Source organism: Choloepus didactylus, chromosome 4 (assembly GCF_015220235.1).
Source record: "Choloepus didactylus isolate mChoDid1 chromosome 4, mChoDid1.pri, whole genome shotgun sequence".
Lineage (NCBI taxonomy): Eukaryota > Metazoa > Chordata > Mammalia > Pilosa > Megalonychidae > Choloepus > Choloepus didactylus.
The window spans coordinates 143,126,101-143,140,356 of NC_051310.1; the positions used below are offsets into that span (position 1 = coordinate 143,126,101).

At 38.5% G+C, this 14,256-nt stretch overlaps 1 protein-coding gene across 2 annotated transcripts in view; it reads left to right on the forward strand.

Annotated features, from left to right (window-relative positions):
* Positions 1 to 14,112, forward strand: part of RASGRP1 (RAS guanyl releasing protein 1) — an 80,458-nt gene extending 66,346 nt beyond the window's left edge. For both annotated transcript variants that reach the window (XM_037834339.1, XM_037834340.1), the window contains exons 10-17: positions 668 to 748; positions 2,167 to 2,271; positions 3,084 to 3,193; positions 3,964 to 4,108; positions 4,853 to 4,889; positions 5,663 to 5,815; positions 8,064 to 8,449; positions 11,419 to 14,112. In XM_037834339.1, coding sequence (XP_037690267.1) covers positions 668 to 748; positions 2,167 to 2,271; positions 3,084 to 3,193; positions 3,964 to 4,108; positions 4,853 to 4,889; positions 5,663 to 5,815; positions 8,064 to 8,449; positions 11,419 to 11,553 — 1,152 coding nt within the window. In that variant the 3' untranslated portion in view covers positions 11,554 to 14,112. The remainder of the gene's footprint in view (positions 1 to 667; positions 749 to 2,166; positions 2,272 to 3,083; positions 3,194 to 3,963; positions 4,109 to 4,852; positions 4,890 to 5,662; positions 5,816 to 8,063; positions 8,450 to 11,418) is intronic.
* The last annotated feature ends 144 nt before the right edge of the window (positions 14,113 to 14,256 follow it).

Consider the following 14,256-nt stretch of genomic DNA (forward strand, 5'->3'; position numbering starts at 1 on the left):
ATGCTAATGTCTAATCCTGGCCTTTTTGCTAATTAGCCAAATTACCTCAGCTGTTTTCTTTTTTGGGTCATAAATCCTGTGATGAAAGCCATGAACACTCTTACCAGAAAAATATACATACATTGTATACTCAAAAACACATGGTTAATTTCAAGAAGTTCTGAGCCTCCTGAACTCATTCCCTAGACTTTAGATTAAGAATTAGATTATTTCTAAGGTCTTGCTCTTCTAAAACTGTATATAAAACTCATTACCTTGTATTGCCATTTAAAATGGGTTCTGTTGCTGGATTCTAATTTTTAACAGTATCCTATTAAGATCCTTTCAGATCTTCTATCTGCTTTGGGAGAGAACACGTGAGCTTGGGCCTCTGGTAAGATAAGGTCTTTGGTGCTATATATAGAGGCTTAGATGGGAAAATCACAGATAAAAAGAGAGCATCTTGAGTCTTCTCCAAAACATAAAAACATTTTAACAGGAAAAAACTAACACTTGCCCTATTATAGTTGGGGGCATTATACCCTCCAAAGTTTGTGTTTTTAAAATGAACTGCCAAGAGCCTGGAAGAGTAAGCCGCTGGAGAGGAAAAACCAAGAGAGAAACACATCAGCCCTGGGAAAGACAAACAGCATCTTAGCAATCAACTCTATTCTGCTTTGATCTGCAGTTATCCCTGGATCTTTACTACACTGAAGATGAAATCTATGAACTTTCATATGCCCGGGAACCCAGGAATCACAGAGCCCCAGTGAGTTTTTCCTATAAAGACTCCTGTGTATCACAGGTGCTTTACAAGCTGATCCTCGAGTTCTTTTATTTCAAGAAACAGACTTTTAGTTCAGTTCAGTAGGTCTATGATGTTTCTACTATGCATCCAACTTTGTGCAAGGAACAGAGAAAGCTTCCACATAGGTGTGTGAATAGTTCCTGCCCATTAAGACCTTACGATCTAGTAAAAAATTAAGACTATTATGTGAACAGTAGATACCACGAGAGTCAGAATGAGTGGTGGAATTAGTCAGTGGTTTGCAAATTAGAGAAGGGAGAGAGTATTATGAAGTTATATCCTCTTCATATTAATTCAAAAGTGTCCACAGATAAATTGTTTCTTTTTGGTGATTTGTTGATGATTATGAGAGCAATATACATACTATACAGAAGCTAAACTTCAGAGGATTTCTAGCTTAGTAGATTAAAAAGTGCATTTTCCTGTATTCACCTGGGTCAGAAAGAGCAGTCTGATGGGTGTTTTGACCTCTTGTGCAAGAACTTTGGAAAATGAATATGGTGAAAGGCAGGATGAGAGCACTCGAAGGACCAGAGCTCTGTCCCCTCAAGCCTGCTTGCAGCAGTCCTCAAAATAAAACACAGCCCTGGCACTGTACACAGTAGGAACTTCACAAGTTCTCTGGCCCAGCCTCTCCTACAGACAGGTGAAATCATTTCAGTCTTCTTTCTGAAAGGAAAGATAAGTTCCCAGTCTCCTGGAAAGCTTCCCAACCCAAAAGCAAGGGAAGAGAATTGCTCACATAAGAAATTCAGGTTACCTGTCTAGATAGTTAAATCTCATGGTCTTTACACAGAAAGTTTATTTAGTTGTAGATTCCTATCATAGTAAAAGATATTCACTGAAAAAAAATTGGTAGGTTCCATTTTCACAGTTTACAAGGGGACATTTTAATGGGAAGAATATACCCTTGTCCCATTTTGGGGAGAGATTTTAATGTGGGCCAAGTCTTAAATATCTAGGAATGGATTCCATCTCAGCTTATACAGTCCTTAGATTTGTTTCTTGTGTGTTTTTCTGCATTTTAGCTATTTACCTTCCAATCACATCTCTACTAAAAAGTGAGTAAATAACAGAGAGGAAATTTAAATGATCCTGTAATGGAGAAGGAATTGAAACTCAGGCATATTGACATTTTTAAGTTATCTGTAGATAGCAATAATATATGCAAAGAGCCCTTTGTAAATTGCAAAGCTTAATAATATATTGCCCAAGATTAATGTTATAGATTTCAATCATGTATGGGCTTTCTGCTTCTTGTCACCATACATAATTGAGTCTTGTCCATGGATGCAACCATAAGATAATGGAAAAGGAAGGCGCTCTGGGTTATAATACTGCATTATAGTCATAGGGATTTCTTGAATATTTCATTTTAGCCTCTAACACCTTCAAAGCCACCTGTGGTAGTGGACTGGGCCTCTGGAGTATCTCCCAAACCTGATCCAAAGACCATAAGCAAACACGTCCAGAGAATGGTGGATGTAAGTACAAAAGCAAGCAAAAACAAGGTGCTGCCTGGTTTAGTTTTGTTTGTGGTAAGAGTGGGAAGGACACCACAGTGGTAGAAACACAATAATAAGAAATTTGAAACTCATTTGTATGTGATTAGAGGGAACTACTTACTTCTCACATTGTGGCTGCAGAACAGTTCAGAAGTTATGTTTTGTCAACACCGTATGACCTCATATGGGGGAGGTGTACCTCATTTTGAAGACCTAGCAGGAGAGCATATGTTTAAAGCTTATTGGTTGATTTGGGGACAGAAAGGTGTCAGGAAAGGTTTGTATAAAAGTAAGGGAGAAGGGGTACATACTTTCTTGCTTCTACATTTATCCTTGTGGGCCATTTTGTCCTCCAGTGTAACAACAGAAAACAAAAGGCAGCAGAGCAAGTAACAGAACAATGAGTAGTTTGGATTAAGAAGCGAAAGCTCTTCCAGCTGGGTTGTTTAGAGAAGGTACAATCTGAGCTGAGCAATGAAAATGGGATAGAGTGGAAGGAGAACATCTCTCTATGCAATAAACTAGGGGCATGCAGTAGCCAGAGGTACTGGCATAATCGCTATGCTAATGGACTGAAAACTCACGGCCACCCTCCAGATGCTGGTACCAGCACAGACCTGGGATATGACCCACTGCTTCCCTGCCCCAGCTTATGGAACATGTTTCCTTGTTCCTCTCATTCAGGCTAATAAGAGACTTTTATTATCTGTCCCAGCACCTTTGTCATTTAGCTGAAGGGAGAGATTATTGGTTTCTCTTTGAGAATTACCAAAGAAACTCCTTTTTCACAGTCTGTCTTCAAGAACTATGATCATGACCAGGATGGATACATTTCTCAGGAAGAGTTTGAAAAGATTGCTGCGAGTTTTCCATTTTCCTTCTGTGTGATGGACAAAGACAGGTGAGGGTTTGTGTATAACAATATGTGGTTATGAGCCTTGGTTGGTGAGAGCAGGTCTATGGATGTGTCACTAGAATAATTTGTAAACTCAGGGAATGTTGCTACTATAATCGCTTAATGAACACAATAAGCAAATGCCTCTGCCTTTAGTTTAGATCATAACAGACCATGAAAGACGCATGCTTTTAAAAGTACCTCAGAATTGAAGATTACACAAATCTGCCAGTTTAAGAATAATCAACTATAAATAAGAAAATTTTTCAGTCTTCCTTCTTGCTTTGTCCTTACTGTTGACGGGAAACAACTAATATTTATTAATAACTTTGTATATATATTTATCTCAAGGTTTCCTAAGTTTTCTCTTGGTTCTCAGTAAGAAATCAAACATATGGTTGGTGGGTTCCAATTGTGCACTATCTAAAGTCAAAAGCTGCAACATGAGTGATTTCTCTCCCTGGACACATATTTTACATCAGTTCTTTTTCAGGTTTTGTAGATAGTGGGCAAATTAGTTACGAAAACCTCGTTTAGCCAAAGAACAACTCTGTTGAAAATTACTCATGCCATCTCTTTTACTTATTATGTACCATCTAGTATCCTTATTAAGAGGGTTCATGGAAGTCATCAGGTAAAACATACTGTACTGACATTGCAGGAGGTTCGTAGGGAATTGTTCGACTCTAAAAAGAAAGATGATTTTCTAAGGCCACAAGCCACCCTTTCTAACCCTAACTTCCACTCAAATCCTTGCCTCTGTCATTTGCTGGCAGGGAGGGCCTCATCAGTAGGGACGAGATCACGGCCTACTTCATGAGAGCCAGCTCAATCTACTCTAAGCTGGGTCTGGGCTTTCCTCACAACTTCCAAGAGACCACCTACTTGAAGCCCACTTTCTGTGACAACTGCGCTGGATTTGTAAGTTGCTCTTAGAGTGCTTCAGTGTTGACGTTGGGGAGGGGTACGGGACAGTTTAAATGAGGTGTAGAACTCATGATCCTTATCAACTCATCCCAGTTTAGGGCCTAAACAAACACCTAGAATAAACTCCTCCTCAAGTGCATGGCTTTTACTTGCATTTATCTTCTCCCACTTCCTCCCGGTTTGTTTTTTCCTTTTTGGTGAGTGAGGCCTGAGAGAAATGGTGTAGAAATATTTAATTGGGGATATACTTTTAAAGTATTATATTCACTTACTGTTTCAAATGTTAGAAAAAATAAATATGAGACCCTGCTTCTTTCAAAAAAGACAGCTTTTAAGAAATCATCTGGGCTTTGCCCCTCCTGTCCCATCCCCGACCAGTAGTTTCCGCCTAAACGCAGGTTCCTGACCCCAGGACTCTATATACTTGTTCCTCAGTTTGGAGTCCTGAGGAGCCTGTTTGTCTTATGATCTATCCATTTCAGGCCTGGAGAAAACCTGGGTCATAAATCCACTTTAGTGAGCTTCTTGAGAACATTTGACTCTGACCAGCAAAAACTTCCTGTTTTCCATTTAATGTCAGGAGAGACAAGACATATAAGAGATGAAAGAGGTTTCCGTTGTGCTTGAGGTGGAGGATGAAATGAAGGAAAATAAAAAAATCGGTGCCAATGTGTAACCTCACCCCAACTAGACAAATGAGATGGGGTGCATTCTAACTGCCTCTTGTTTGTCTCATAGCTCTGGGGAGTCATCAAACAAGGATATCGATGTAAAGGTAAATCAGCTTTGTTGATTGCTTTGTCTTCCCTGGTCTTAGAGGCTCGCCTCTCAAGCATTTATTACCCATAGTAGTTGCCCATTTAGTTTACAACTTCTTGGCAGAGCTCAAAGCCTCATCCTCAAACTCGCTTTCCTACAGTACCCGAGGGTGACTGCCACCATACAGAAGAGAGGACTGCCTGGGTGATCAGTTATGCAACTTCCCCTTACGAGACCCTCTCTTATGCTTGGTGACCCTGGAAATACGGGTAGCTAGTAGGAGATTTTGCTCTTTTATAATCATGGGTGAGTTCCCAATGAAAGGAAAAGAATCACTTCCAGAGCAGAAGATAAATGATTACCAAAGGCCCTTGTCAGCTTTCTCCTATCCATAGCTTCCTCAGGACATAATTGTCCTTGTGACTAGAAAAATTCAAGAGTGAAGGAGAGACCTTTTACTGCAACCAAAATATAACAAGACCTATCAGCTGGGACCTTCCAGGAGATATCCTTAGAGTAGGCAATATGTGCCAGATGACCAAGGCACTGTCTTCTTCAAAGGTAACAGGATGCTGCTTCTGATTCTAAGTCTCACTGGTAAGGGCTCCACAAGATTGTAAGACCCAGAGTTTATCAAGTGAGAAGAATGGCAGGCTTATTAGCTAGGTGTCCTAGCTCCAAAAGATAGGACACGTATGTGTGACAAGACAACATTGCACGGATTTGGTTTTGAGACTCTAAAGAAGAGAGAAAGTGAGAGACTTCCTGACCAGAGTGTCTTCTCCACAGACTGTGGAATGAACAGCCACAAACAATGCAAAGATTTGGTTGTGTTTGAGTGCAAGAAGCGAGCCAAGAACCCAGCAGTTCCCCCAGAGAACAGCACCTCTGTGGAGCCAACGCCCACTCTTTGCTCAGTGGGAGCCAAAGATATGCTTCATGGTAAGTAGGCACTGGGAACATGCATCATGGAAAGTTAAGGAGGGAAGGTAAAATATGAGGAAGGAAAGATTACCTCATTATTAGTACATAAGTTTCATTTAAACTTGATCTCAATTGCTAGACCAGGGCTGACCCCTTCCACAGTTCTAGATTTCAGTCCCTGTGTTTGTTCCAGACCAAGGTGTGCTGGAATAGCAGACGGTAAGTTAAGCACAAAAATCAGATATTTATTGAGTACCTATACCAACCAAGTACATGTACTCATTTCTTTTGCACTTTAGAACTGGAGAAATAGTGAAGCAAATTAATACTTAACTATTCTCCTCTATCCTCAGTCCAAACCCAAAACATGTACATGAATATGTATGAACATGTACATGTATGTGCTTATATATATAAAATGTGATAACATATACCATACATAGCATATGATATATAAATAGCATATCATTAAAAGATAAAGCTGCATTTAAAAACAAAATAATCACCTCTGTAGCTCAGAAGTGTACTAAAACACCCAAGCATTGAGTACGAGGTGAACCACTTGCCTTCTGGGTTCCAGGTCCAGGAAGAGGCAGAGGTGGTTGAGAATGTCATTTTTGCATGGTAACAGAAACCAAGAATGCCTTAAACATGAAAAGTGACCAGAATCAGAATTCTGTTCCTGGTTCTGGACCAGAACCCCAATTTTCCCCCAGGAGAGGAGCCCAAGCCATCAACATAAGACCAGGTCCCAGACAGGGGAACCTGAGGGAACACTTTTCTATGAATGCAGAGAGGGGCAGGGGGGCAAAACTCCCACTCAAGATGAGTTTGCAGATTAAAATTCTGAGTCATAGGAAGGAAATCCTAGGACTAAACCCCAAAATTCAACAATCAGGAGATAAATCGACAAATTCACTCATGTCAAAATGCAAGCAATGGTACAATAAGAAAGTGATTTTAAAAAAGAATGTCTGAAATTCTCTAGTTCTAAAGTGCAAAGGAAAGGATTTGTCTCTGTCTTTATGGAGTAGCTCTTGTTTGGGGGAAAAAATAATATAAAGCAGGGAGCAGATAAGTAATAATGCAAAAAATAATTTGTGGCAAAAGCCAAATGGGTTGCAGCGACAGCAGATGGCAGAAGCACAGAGTAGAGATCGCTGCACTGAGGCTGTTGGAAAAGACTTCCTGGAGAAGGTGGAATTTCAGCTGAGTCTGGAAGGAAGGATAGAATTTGGATTAAGTCATGGGGTGGGGGGTTGCGGCAGGCGAGCATTCCAGGTAGGATGAACAAAGGAAGCAAAAGCCCAGGGCAGAAAAATTTCAGTGCTATTGAGATGTTGAACCAGGGTGGTGTGGCAGAAGTGAGGGTTTAGGTAGATGAGTTGGAAAAAGGAGTAGAAACCAATCTCAAGAACCTTGAATGCCAGGTGGAACGATCTTGACTATCTGGGTTATGAAATGAGAAGCTGGTAAAACAGCAAATGATACGAACACTGTGGGGGCATGGTGGGAGGGCAGGACTTCACAACACTGTACTAGGCCCTGCTCTCTCGAAACACGACTAACCTTGGCTTCCTGAAAAAACAGGCAGGTCTCTCCAGGCACAAATCTGATGTTTATTAAGTTAGCCCCAATTGTATATGGTTTTAGAAGCCATGTGACTTCTAATTAGGATCAAAAAGGAAAAGTTGGTTCTGACAATAGGCCAGACCATTTTTTTTCCTAATGATTTTATTTTTCCACGTGGTTTTTGAAATTCTCTGTTAAGCTGTGTTCATTCGTCAAATGGGTAAATGGTTTTCTGAGAGAGTTCCTATCAGCTTGCTGGAGAGTACCCATATCAGAACTGAGACTGAAATGCTGAAAGCTCCCAAATCCCCAAGATCCATGGAAGGTATTTATGGAGCACTTTTACCTGTATTTTGACCCTGCTCTCTTTAAATCATGAAATTTTATAGCATTGAGCAGGGGTTTCAACTTATCTACAGAAACAGGAATCCTCCAGGCTACCTTTGTGCAACATTGAAAAAGATGCCCTTTTATCAGGGTAGCTGTAACCTGACATCAGTGGCTGTCGCTTGGCCAGAAAGGCCCTGGATTTCAAACCCCCCTCACCCTCTAAATCAAGTGCCTGAAAATGGGTCCACTTTGGGCCTATGAACTCCTGTAGCAATAAGGAAGGTCTCAACTGAGACTAATATGTCAATCTTGTATCTCTGCTTTTCTAGGCTAGAATACTAATGTGTTATGTATCTTCCTACAGGACCTGAGGAAGGAGCATTTACATTCCCTAATGGAGAGTCTATAGAACACAGTGAGGAGAATAAGGATCGGACCATCATGCTGATGGGAGTGTCCTCACAGAAGATTTCTGTCCGGCTGAAGAGGACTGTCGCCCACAAGGCCACCCAGACTGAACCACTGCCTTGGATTGGCAGTGAGGGCCCTTCTGGCCCCTTTGTACTGTCTTCCCCAAGGAAGACAACCCAGGATACTCTTTACTTGCTTCCCAGTCCCACATCTCCATGCCCCAGCCCAGTCTTGGTTAGAAAGCGGGCTTTTGTCAAGTGGGAGAATAAAGAATCCCTGATAAAATCAAAGGAGGAGCTCCGTCATCTGAAACTCCCAACCTACCAAGAGCTAGAACAGGTACCTTCATTTTCTTTTTTTTTTCAGATTCTCTCTTCCCCAATTTTCAGGAGGCAGGAGGGAGAAATCTTACATTTAATACAAGAGTTGAAAGCTGAAGGGAAGAGAAGTGGGGTTAAGCCAAGGTACAGCATGTGAATTAAAGATTCAGACCAGGTTGATTACTAGGATAGATAAAGGAAAAAAAAAAAAAAAAAAAACAAACAACCCCACCTTTCTCACAAAGAAACCATTGTGGCCCCTGGTTCACATTACATGAGTAGAACAGGACACGTAAGGCTCCCCATTGCCATTTCAGAGCATTGCTGCCAGTGCCCAAGCTCTGTTCACTGTAGGTGCAATAGGAAAAATCAGTTTCTATTGGCCAGCTTCATTGTACTGATACAATACCCCCTATTTTATCTAGACAGAGCTAAAATAAAATGAACTTGCTTAAATCTTCCTAGCCTAAAGGCCTTTCTTTCTTAACCCGTTCAGAACCTTCATAGTAGCCTGGGCATCTTCCTAAAAGGTGGGCAAGCGTAGTGCTACCAAAAAAAAAAAAGAGTGTATTGTCACTCACCACAGGAAAAGCCTCCCTCAATATAAATAAGGGAAATATTTTCTAACACATCAGGGAATGTGCTTATCTTCCATAAATATTAAATAGCTAAATCAACTGTGGAAAGTAAATGTACAGTTGAATATAATCTATAAAATAATGGCAATTGTGGCACCAGGAGCTGCTTTTTTTGTTTAGGCTCACAATATCCTAATTATAAGGCACCTCATAGAAGGATCTGACTGAGAAAATTAAGTTTACCAAGGAAAGGAAAATAGGAGTTTGGGATGTGGGGCCAAAAGCTTGAGAAAAGGGGTCATAGGGGGAATGATGGGAGGGAGGGAGGGGTGGGAGTAGAAGAATCTTTACTTTTACTAGGGACAAAAGGAAGGTGTCCAAAGATCAATTCTGCAGGGTCAATGTTAACATACTTCTTTTCATTTAAATTAGAGCATATAGCTCACAGCGAGGGCTTGCTGAGGTAGACCTCTTGTCCTAGGACTGCAGTTTCTTACAAATTGTAGATAACTTAAGCCATTTTAAAGATACAGAAGCCATTTTAAAGACAGGATACATTAGTTTCAACATTATCATTCACATTATTATAGGGCAGGAATTCCTCAGTCAGCCCTTTTTCCAAAACATCAAGGCCTGTACTATTTTTGGAAGCCAATCAGCAAACCACGAAATCAAAATCAATAGCCACCTAGTTAGCATTCCTTAAATAATCTTACATTCTACATTCTACATAGAAAAACTGCCCAAGGGCTCAGGATTCCCTGCATTGTCCAAGGCACTGTACCTTCCCAGATATTAAATGAGAGTTAAATAATGAAGCTCCTGATTTGAACAAAGAACTTAATATTAGTAACAAATAAAAAATAGAACAACAGATTTTCTGGATGAAAGATACTCTGTTGCTCAGAGCATTTTAAAGAAGTGCTTTAAGAATCTAGTCAATCAAGGTGGCAAAATGTGGGTTACACAAAACCCTTTTAAGGAAGGGAAACCACCCAAAGTAACTTTTAAGAACAATGAAAGAAACCTTGAAAAGTAAACTTGATAAAATAGAAAGAAAGTTGGTCTTGGAAACAAAGACTTGTGTTTCCAGTCCCAGGAAGTCTGTGACCTATTTGGTCATCTATAAAATACAGGCCTTGGAAGACTTGGATTTCATGCTCTCTGAGGTTTGCTTTCAAATCTTGACATTTTACATGTTTATGAGAAGGTTCAGTGTAATGGGTGACAATGACTTCTTGCTGCAAGAAGTGGATAGAACAGAGATTTCAGATGTTAGGCCCAGAATTCTTATCCAGTTATACCAGACCTGGTAAGTCCTCTTACCATCTTCTCAGTTGCCTCTCTTTACTTTTATCCTGGTAAGGCAGCCCAAGGATTAGAAGGTTTACCATGTAAGTTTTAAAGAAATAATAATGAATCCCTCTTTCTCATTAAGTAAATTCCTTATGTAGTGGCTTGTCTGTCTGTAATTTACCAGTCCCATCTACAATAACTAATGAAATTAAATCAATATTTAAAATAATATATATGCTATATATATAATAGATTATTTTAATATCATATGTATGTGTATGTGAACCAGCATGGGATAATAGAAAAAGCAACCCTTTGGGTCAGATATATCTGGGTTTAAACCCCATTTGATAATATACAGCAATCTCCTTTTGTGCTTCTATAAAACTAGTATGATACTGCTTTTGCACAATTGTTATGAGGACTAAGATATTCTATAGTCATGTTGCACAGAACCTGGCACATAGTAAGTGCCTAACATTGTACAGTAGCTCAGACAGCTTTCTGAATAATTAAGGTTGAGAAACAACCCAACATATCTCAAATTACCCAGAAAGGGCCCATATATAATCTTTTGGGATAGTCAATATGCTATAATAGTTACGAACATTCGATTCAAAGTCAGAAGAATTCAACTGTAGGGGTGGGATAAAATTCACTTCTTTATCAAGAGAGAACAAGTGTTCTCAACTATTTGGAAAGACAAGAAAAAAAACTAGATTATGTGAACAATAAGATCTCATACATATTCTGAATCACTGCTTTCCAAAGCGCAAACTTGACAAGACTCTTTGTTTCTGCCAACTGAGGTCTGCCACACAACCACCAAAGGTCTTGTCATTATCCACCTATTGTCTCAGGATGGCTTATTCTGCCTGCTAGCCGCTAGATTCTTTGTTAGTAAAACAAAGACTAAATTGCTGTTTGCATATGCTCATTTGATATTTCACTTTGTTATTTTCTATTCAGAGCAAAGTAGCTGTCTTGAAAATAGTTTTAAATTCTCACTCACAGATAAAAGAAGCAGCCAATCAAGTATAGTACTCCCGATTTTGTAACCAATTTGCTATTCATTGCTGCTTTAGTAACATACGTCATTCTCCTTTCCATTTAGGAAATAAATACTCTGAAAGCAGATAACAATGCCCTAAAGATCCAACTGAAATATGCACAGAAGAAAATAGAGTCTCTTCAGCTTGAAAGAAGTAATCATGTCTTGGCTCAGATGGAGCAGGGTGATTGTTCTTAGCCCAGAAACTCAAGAAGCACCATCTGTAGAAGAGTATATTGGAGACCTTGTTTCCTAAAACCTGATTAACACAAAGACCTGGGGAACATTATGTTGACTCATTTTTCAAAAGGTACTTGAAAAGGAAAAGCCAGTTACATTTTTTTTACCTAAAAGATTCCTAATGTGCAGTTTTGCATTGTTTCCTTTCAGTCAATTGAATCAAAAGGGGAAGAAAGCTGAAGAATGCAAAACGTTTGCCATTCATATCATAAGCTTTTTTTTTTTTTTTTTGGGGGGGGGGACTTATACTAAACGAATGCTGAAAACATAATACAGTTTCCTAACAAGGAAGCTGCTCCTTACATGCCCTGCCTGGCTGCTTCTTCCTTAGAATTGGAAAATGAATTTGCTTCCTTTCCTGTTTTCTTGGGATTTACTTGGTTCCAGCCAAAGCTTGTTTATTATGGGAAAATACCCATAACCCAAAAGTAGATTTACTTCCTCTATATCCAGTATTCTTTATGAATATGGCCCCTATTTTGCTACTTCAAATCTAATCAATTACCCTCTTTTCCCTCCTTTCTCCAGTATGCTCTTACATACATGAGGACATCTACCTAAAAGCAAACTTCTAAAGATATAGCCAAATTTTTAGGGGCCTAATAAGCAACATGGCATTATCCACGTGTAGGTCAACTCATAGTTTTACTCTTGTAATCATCATAAAATAAGGAAACAAATTAATGCCTATTAATGGTTATTACCATCTCATGCATGATTGGCTGATAAGCTAGATTAAACATAATGCAAACATGATGTTTGTCATCATATATTCTACAGTGGATAGAATTAGGAATTTACAGCTTTTTTTAAACAGTCTGTGAAGAGTAATTAACTCTATGTTCCATCCTTATCTTTTTTTGAAGTAAACTACTTTTAAAGTTCTCTTTTTGAACTGAATTTGTGCTTAAACTGTCTTCACTATTCATACTATTTAGAAATAAGCTAAGTGGCTTAGTGGCTTCAATAAAAGCTGTCAACTTGTACATATGTATATAGTATGTAAAGACCATCAGACATGCATGTGGCTTGGAATTTTGTTTCCTCCTTAAAATGCAGAAGTGAGTTAAACAACTTTTAGTCATTTACATAAATCCAGAAATATAAAGTTCCGTTTGTTACAAGACGAAGATACTGTTCACAATGTAAATTGTATTGTCTGGCAAAATTACAAGTTAACAGTCCTGTAAATTTCCTATTAATCAAGGTTAATATAAATGGGTTCATCTAGTTGTCTATGCAACTGTTCAAAAACTCCTTTGTCAGCCTCTTCTCATTTCTCTAAAAATATCACTATCTTTTTCATGCTTGAAAAGCCTGATAGCAGGCTGACTTGAAATTCATTACACAAGTCGATGAACTGCCAAGAATGTAACATTACCAACTAAAAATTCCAAAGCTAAAACCAACAGCACCAGATCTTAATACAAATTATATATACAATGTGGCTTACCTGAAGAATTCAGACCATTTAAGACATTTCTTTTGGTGAAAAATCAGTGCCTATTTATATATCTACTTATACAGTATATTGCAGTGAGTTTTAGTGACATAAAACTAGCTTTTAGTTTCAAGTATGTCTTTCAAGTATTTCATTAAATTTTAAAAATTTGCTTTATATACAAATTTACCCTTTTCTAAATCCAAATTCTGAAATCCCCAGATCAGGGCTGTTCAAGTCCACCAGCAGGTACATAAACTTATAAAAGCACCTTGCTTCTTACTTTATGTGGAAAATTGAAAGGCTTTGGCATTTCTTATTTACTATCACTATAGGGCAAGAAAGAACAACAAACTTTATGACAAACTTTAAAATTCACAACTTGTCACTATTATTTCTTTCCTGTGACACAGACTAAAGAGGGTACAGCTCAATTTCTTTAAATATAGAAACATAATCCAATTAAAATTTTTCATTCTTCCTACCTTCCATCCAAAACATAGACCCCAGATTAGATTTATATAAATAACCTGTAATCTCTAGGAACAGAAAAGCTCACACTCCCCTTGATTTTTCAGATTAACAGAGGGTCTCAAGTATAACAGAATTTATCATTAAATGCATGGGAGGCAGTAAATTCAGCACAGGTTTTTACAGTCCAGCATGCGCTAAAGACCTATAGTGTGGAAGATGGTATTATTTGTACTGAGCTGCATAGTTAGTGGAATCTACAAACATAATCTGAAACAAGTTTTTGGTTTATCAAGGCTAGGATGCAAATTTCTGGGTCTCATACTGACTTGAAATGTTTTGGCAGGTAAATGTATTTAAAGATACATTTATCTGCCAAAACAAGGACAAATTTTGATTTATTAAGAGCAGTGTCACTTCTCATTTTCTTGGGTAATTGACTTGCCTTTTTCCTGATTATATGTGAATAACTGTCTAAAAATGTATAATGTATAAGAACTCCAAGAAAAGAAACAAATGTACAGATTGTAAAGTGTTTTTTTGATACCTATGTAAGTTTTCTTTGTGTAATATTTATATGATAAAAGACATTAGGATCCCTACAACAGAGATGTCTTGTGTTTTCTCTACTTCATGACTATGTAGAAGCTTCACCTAAATTTTTTGTTGTAATCCACAGTGAGGCCAACCCCTAGTCTATTAATCAAACTGAGTTTTTTTGGAAGGAAAAGCCAAAGCAACTAGATTAT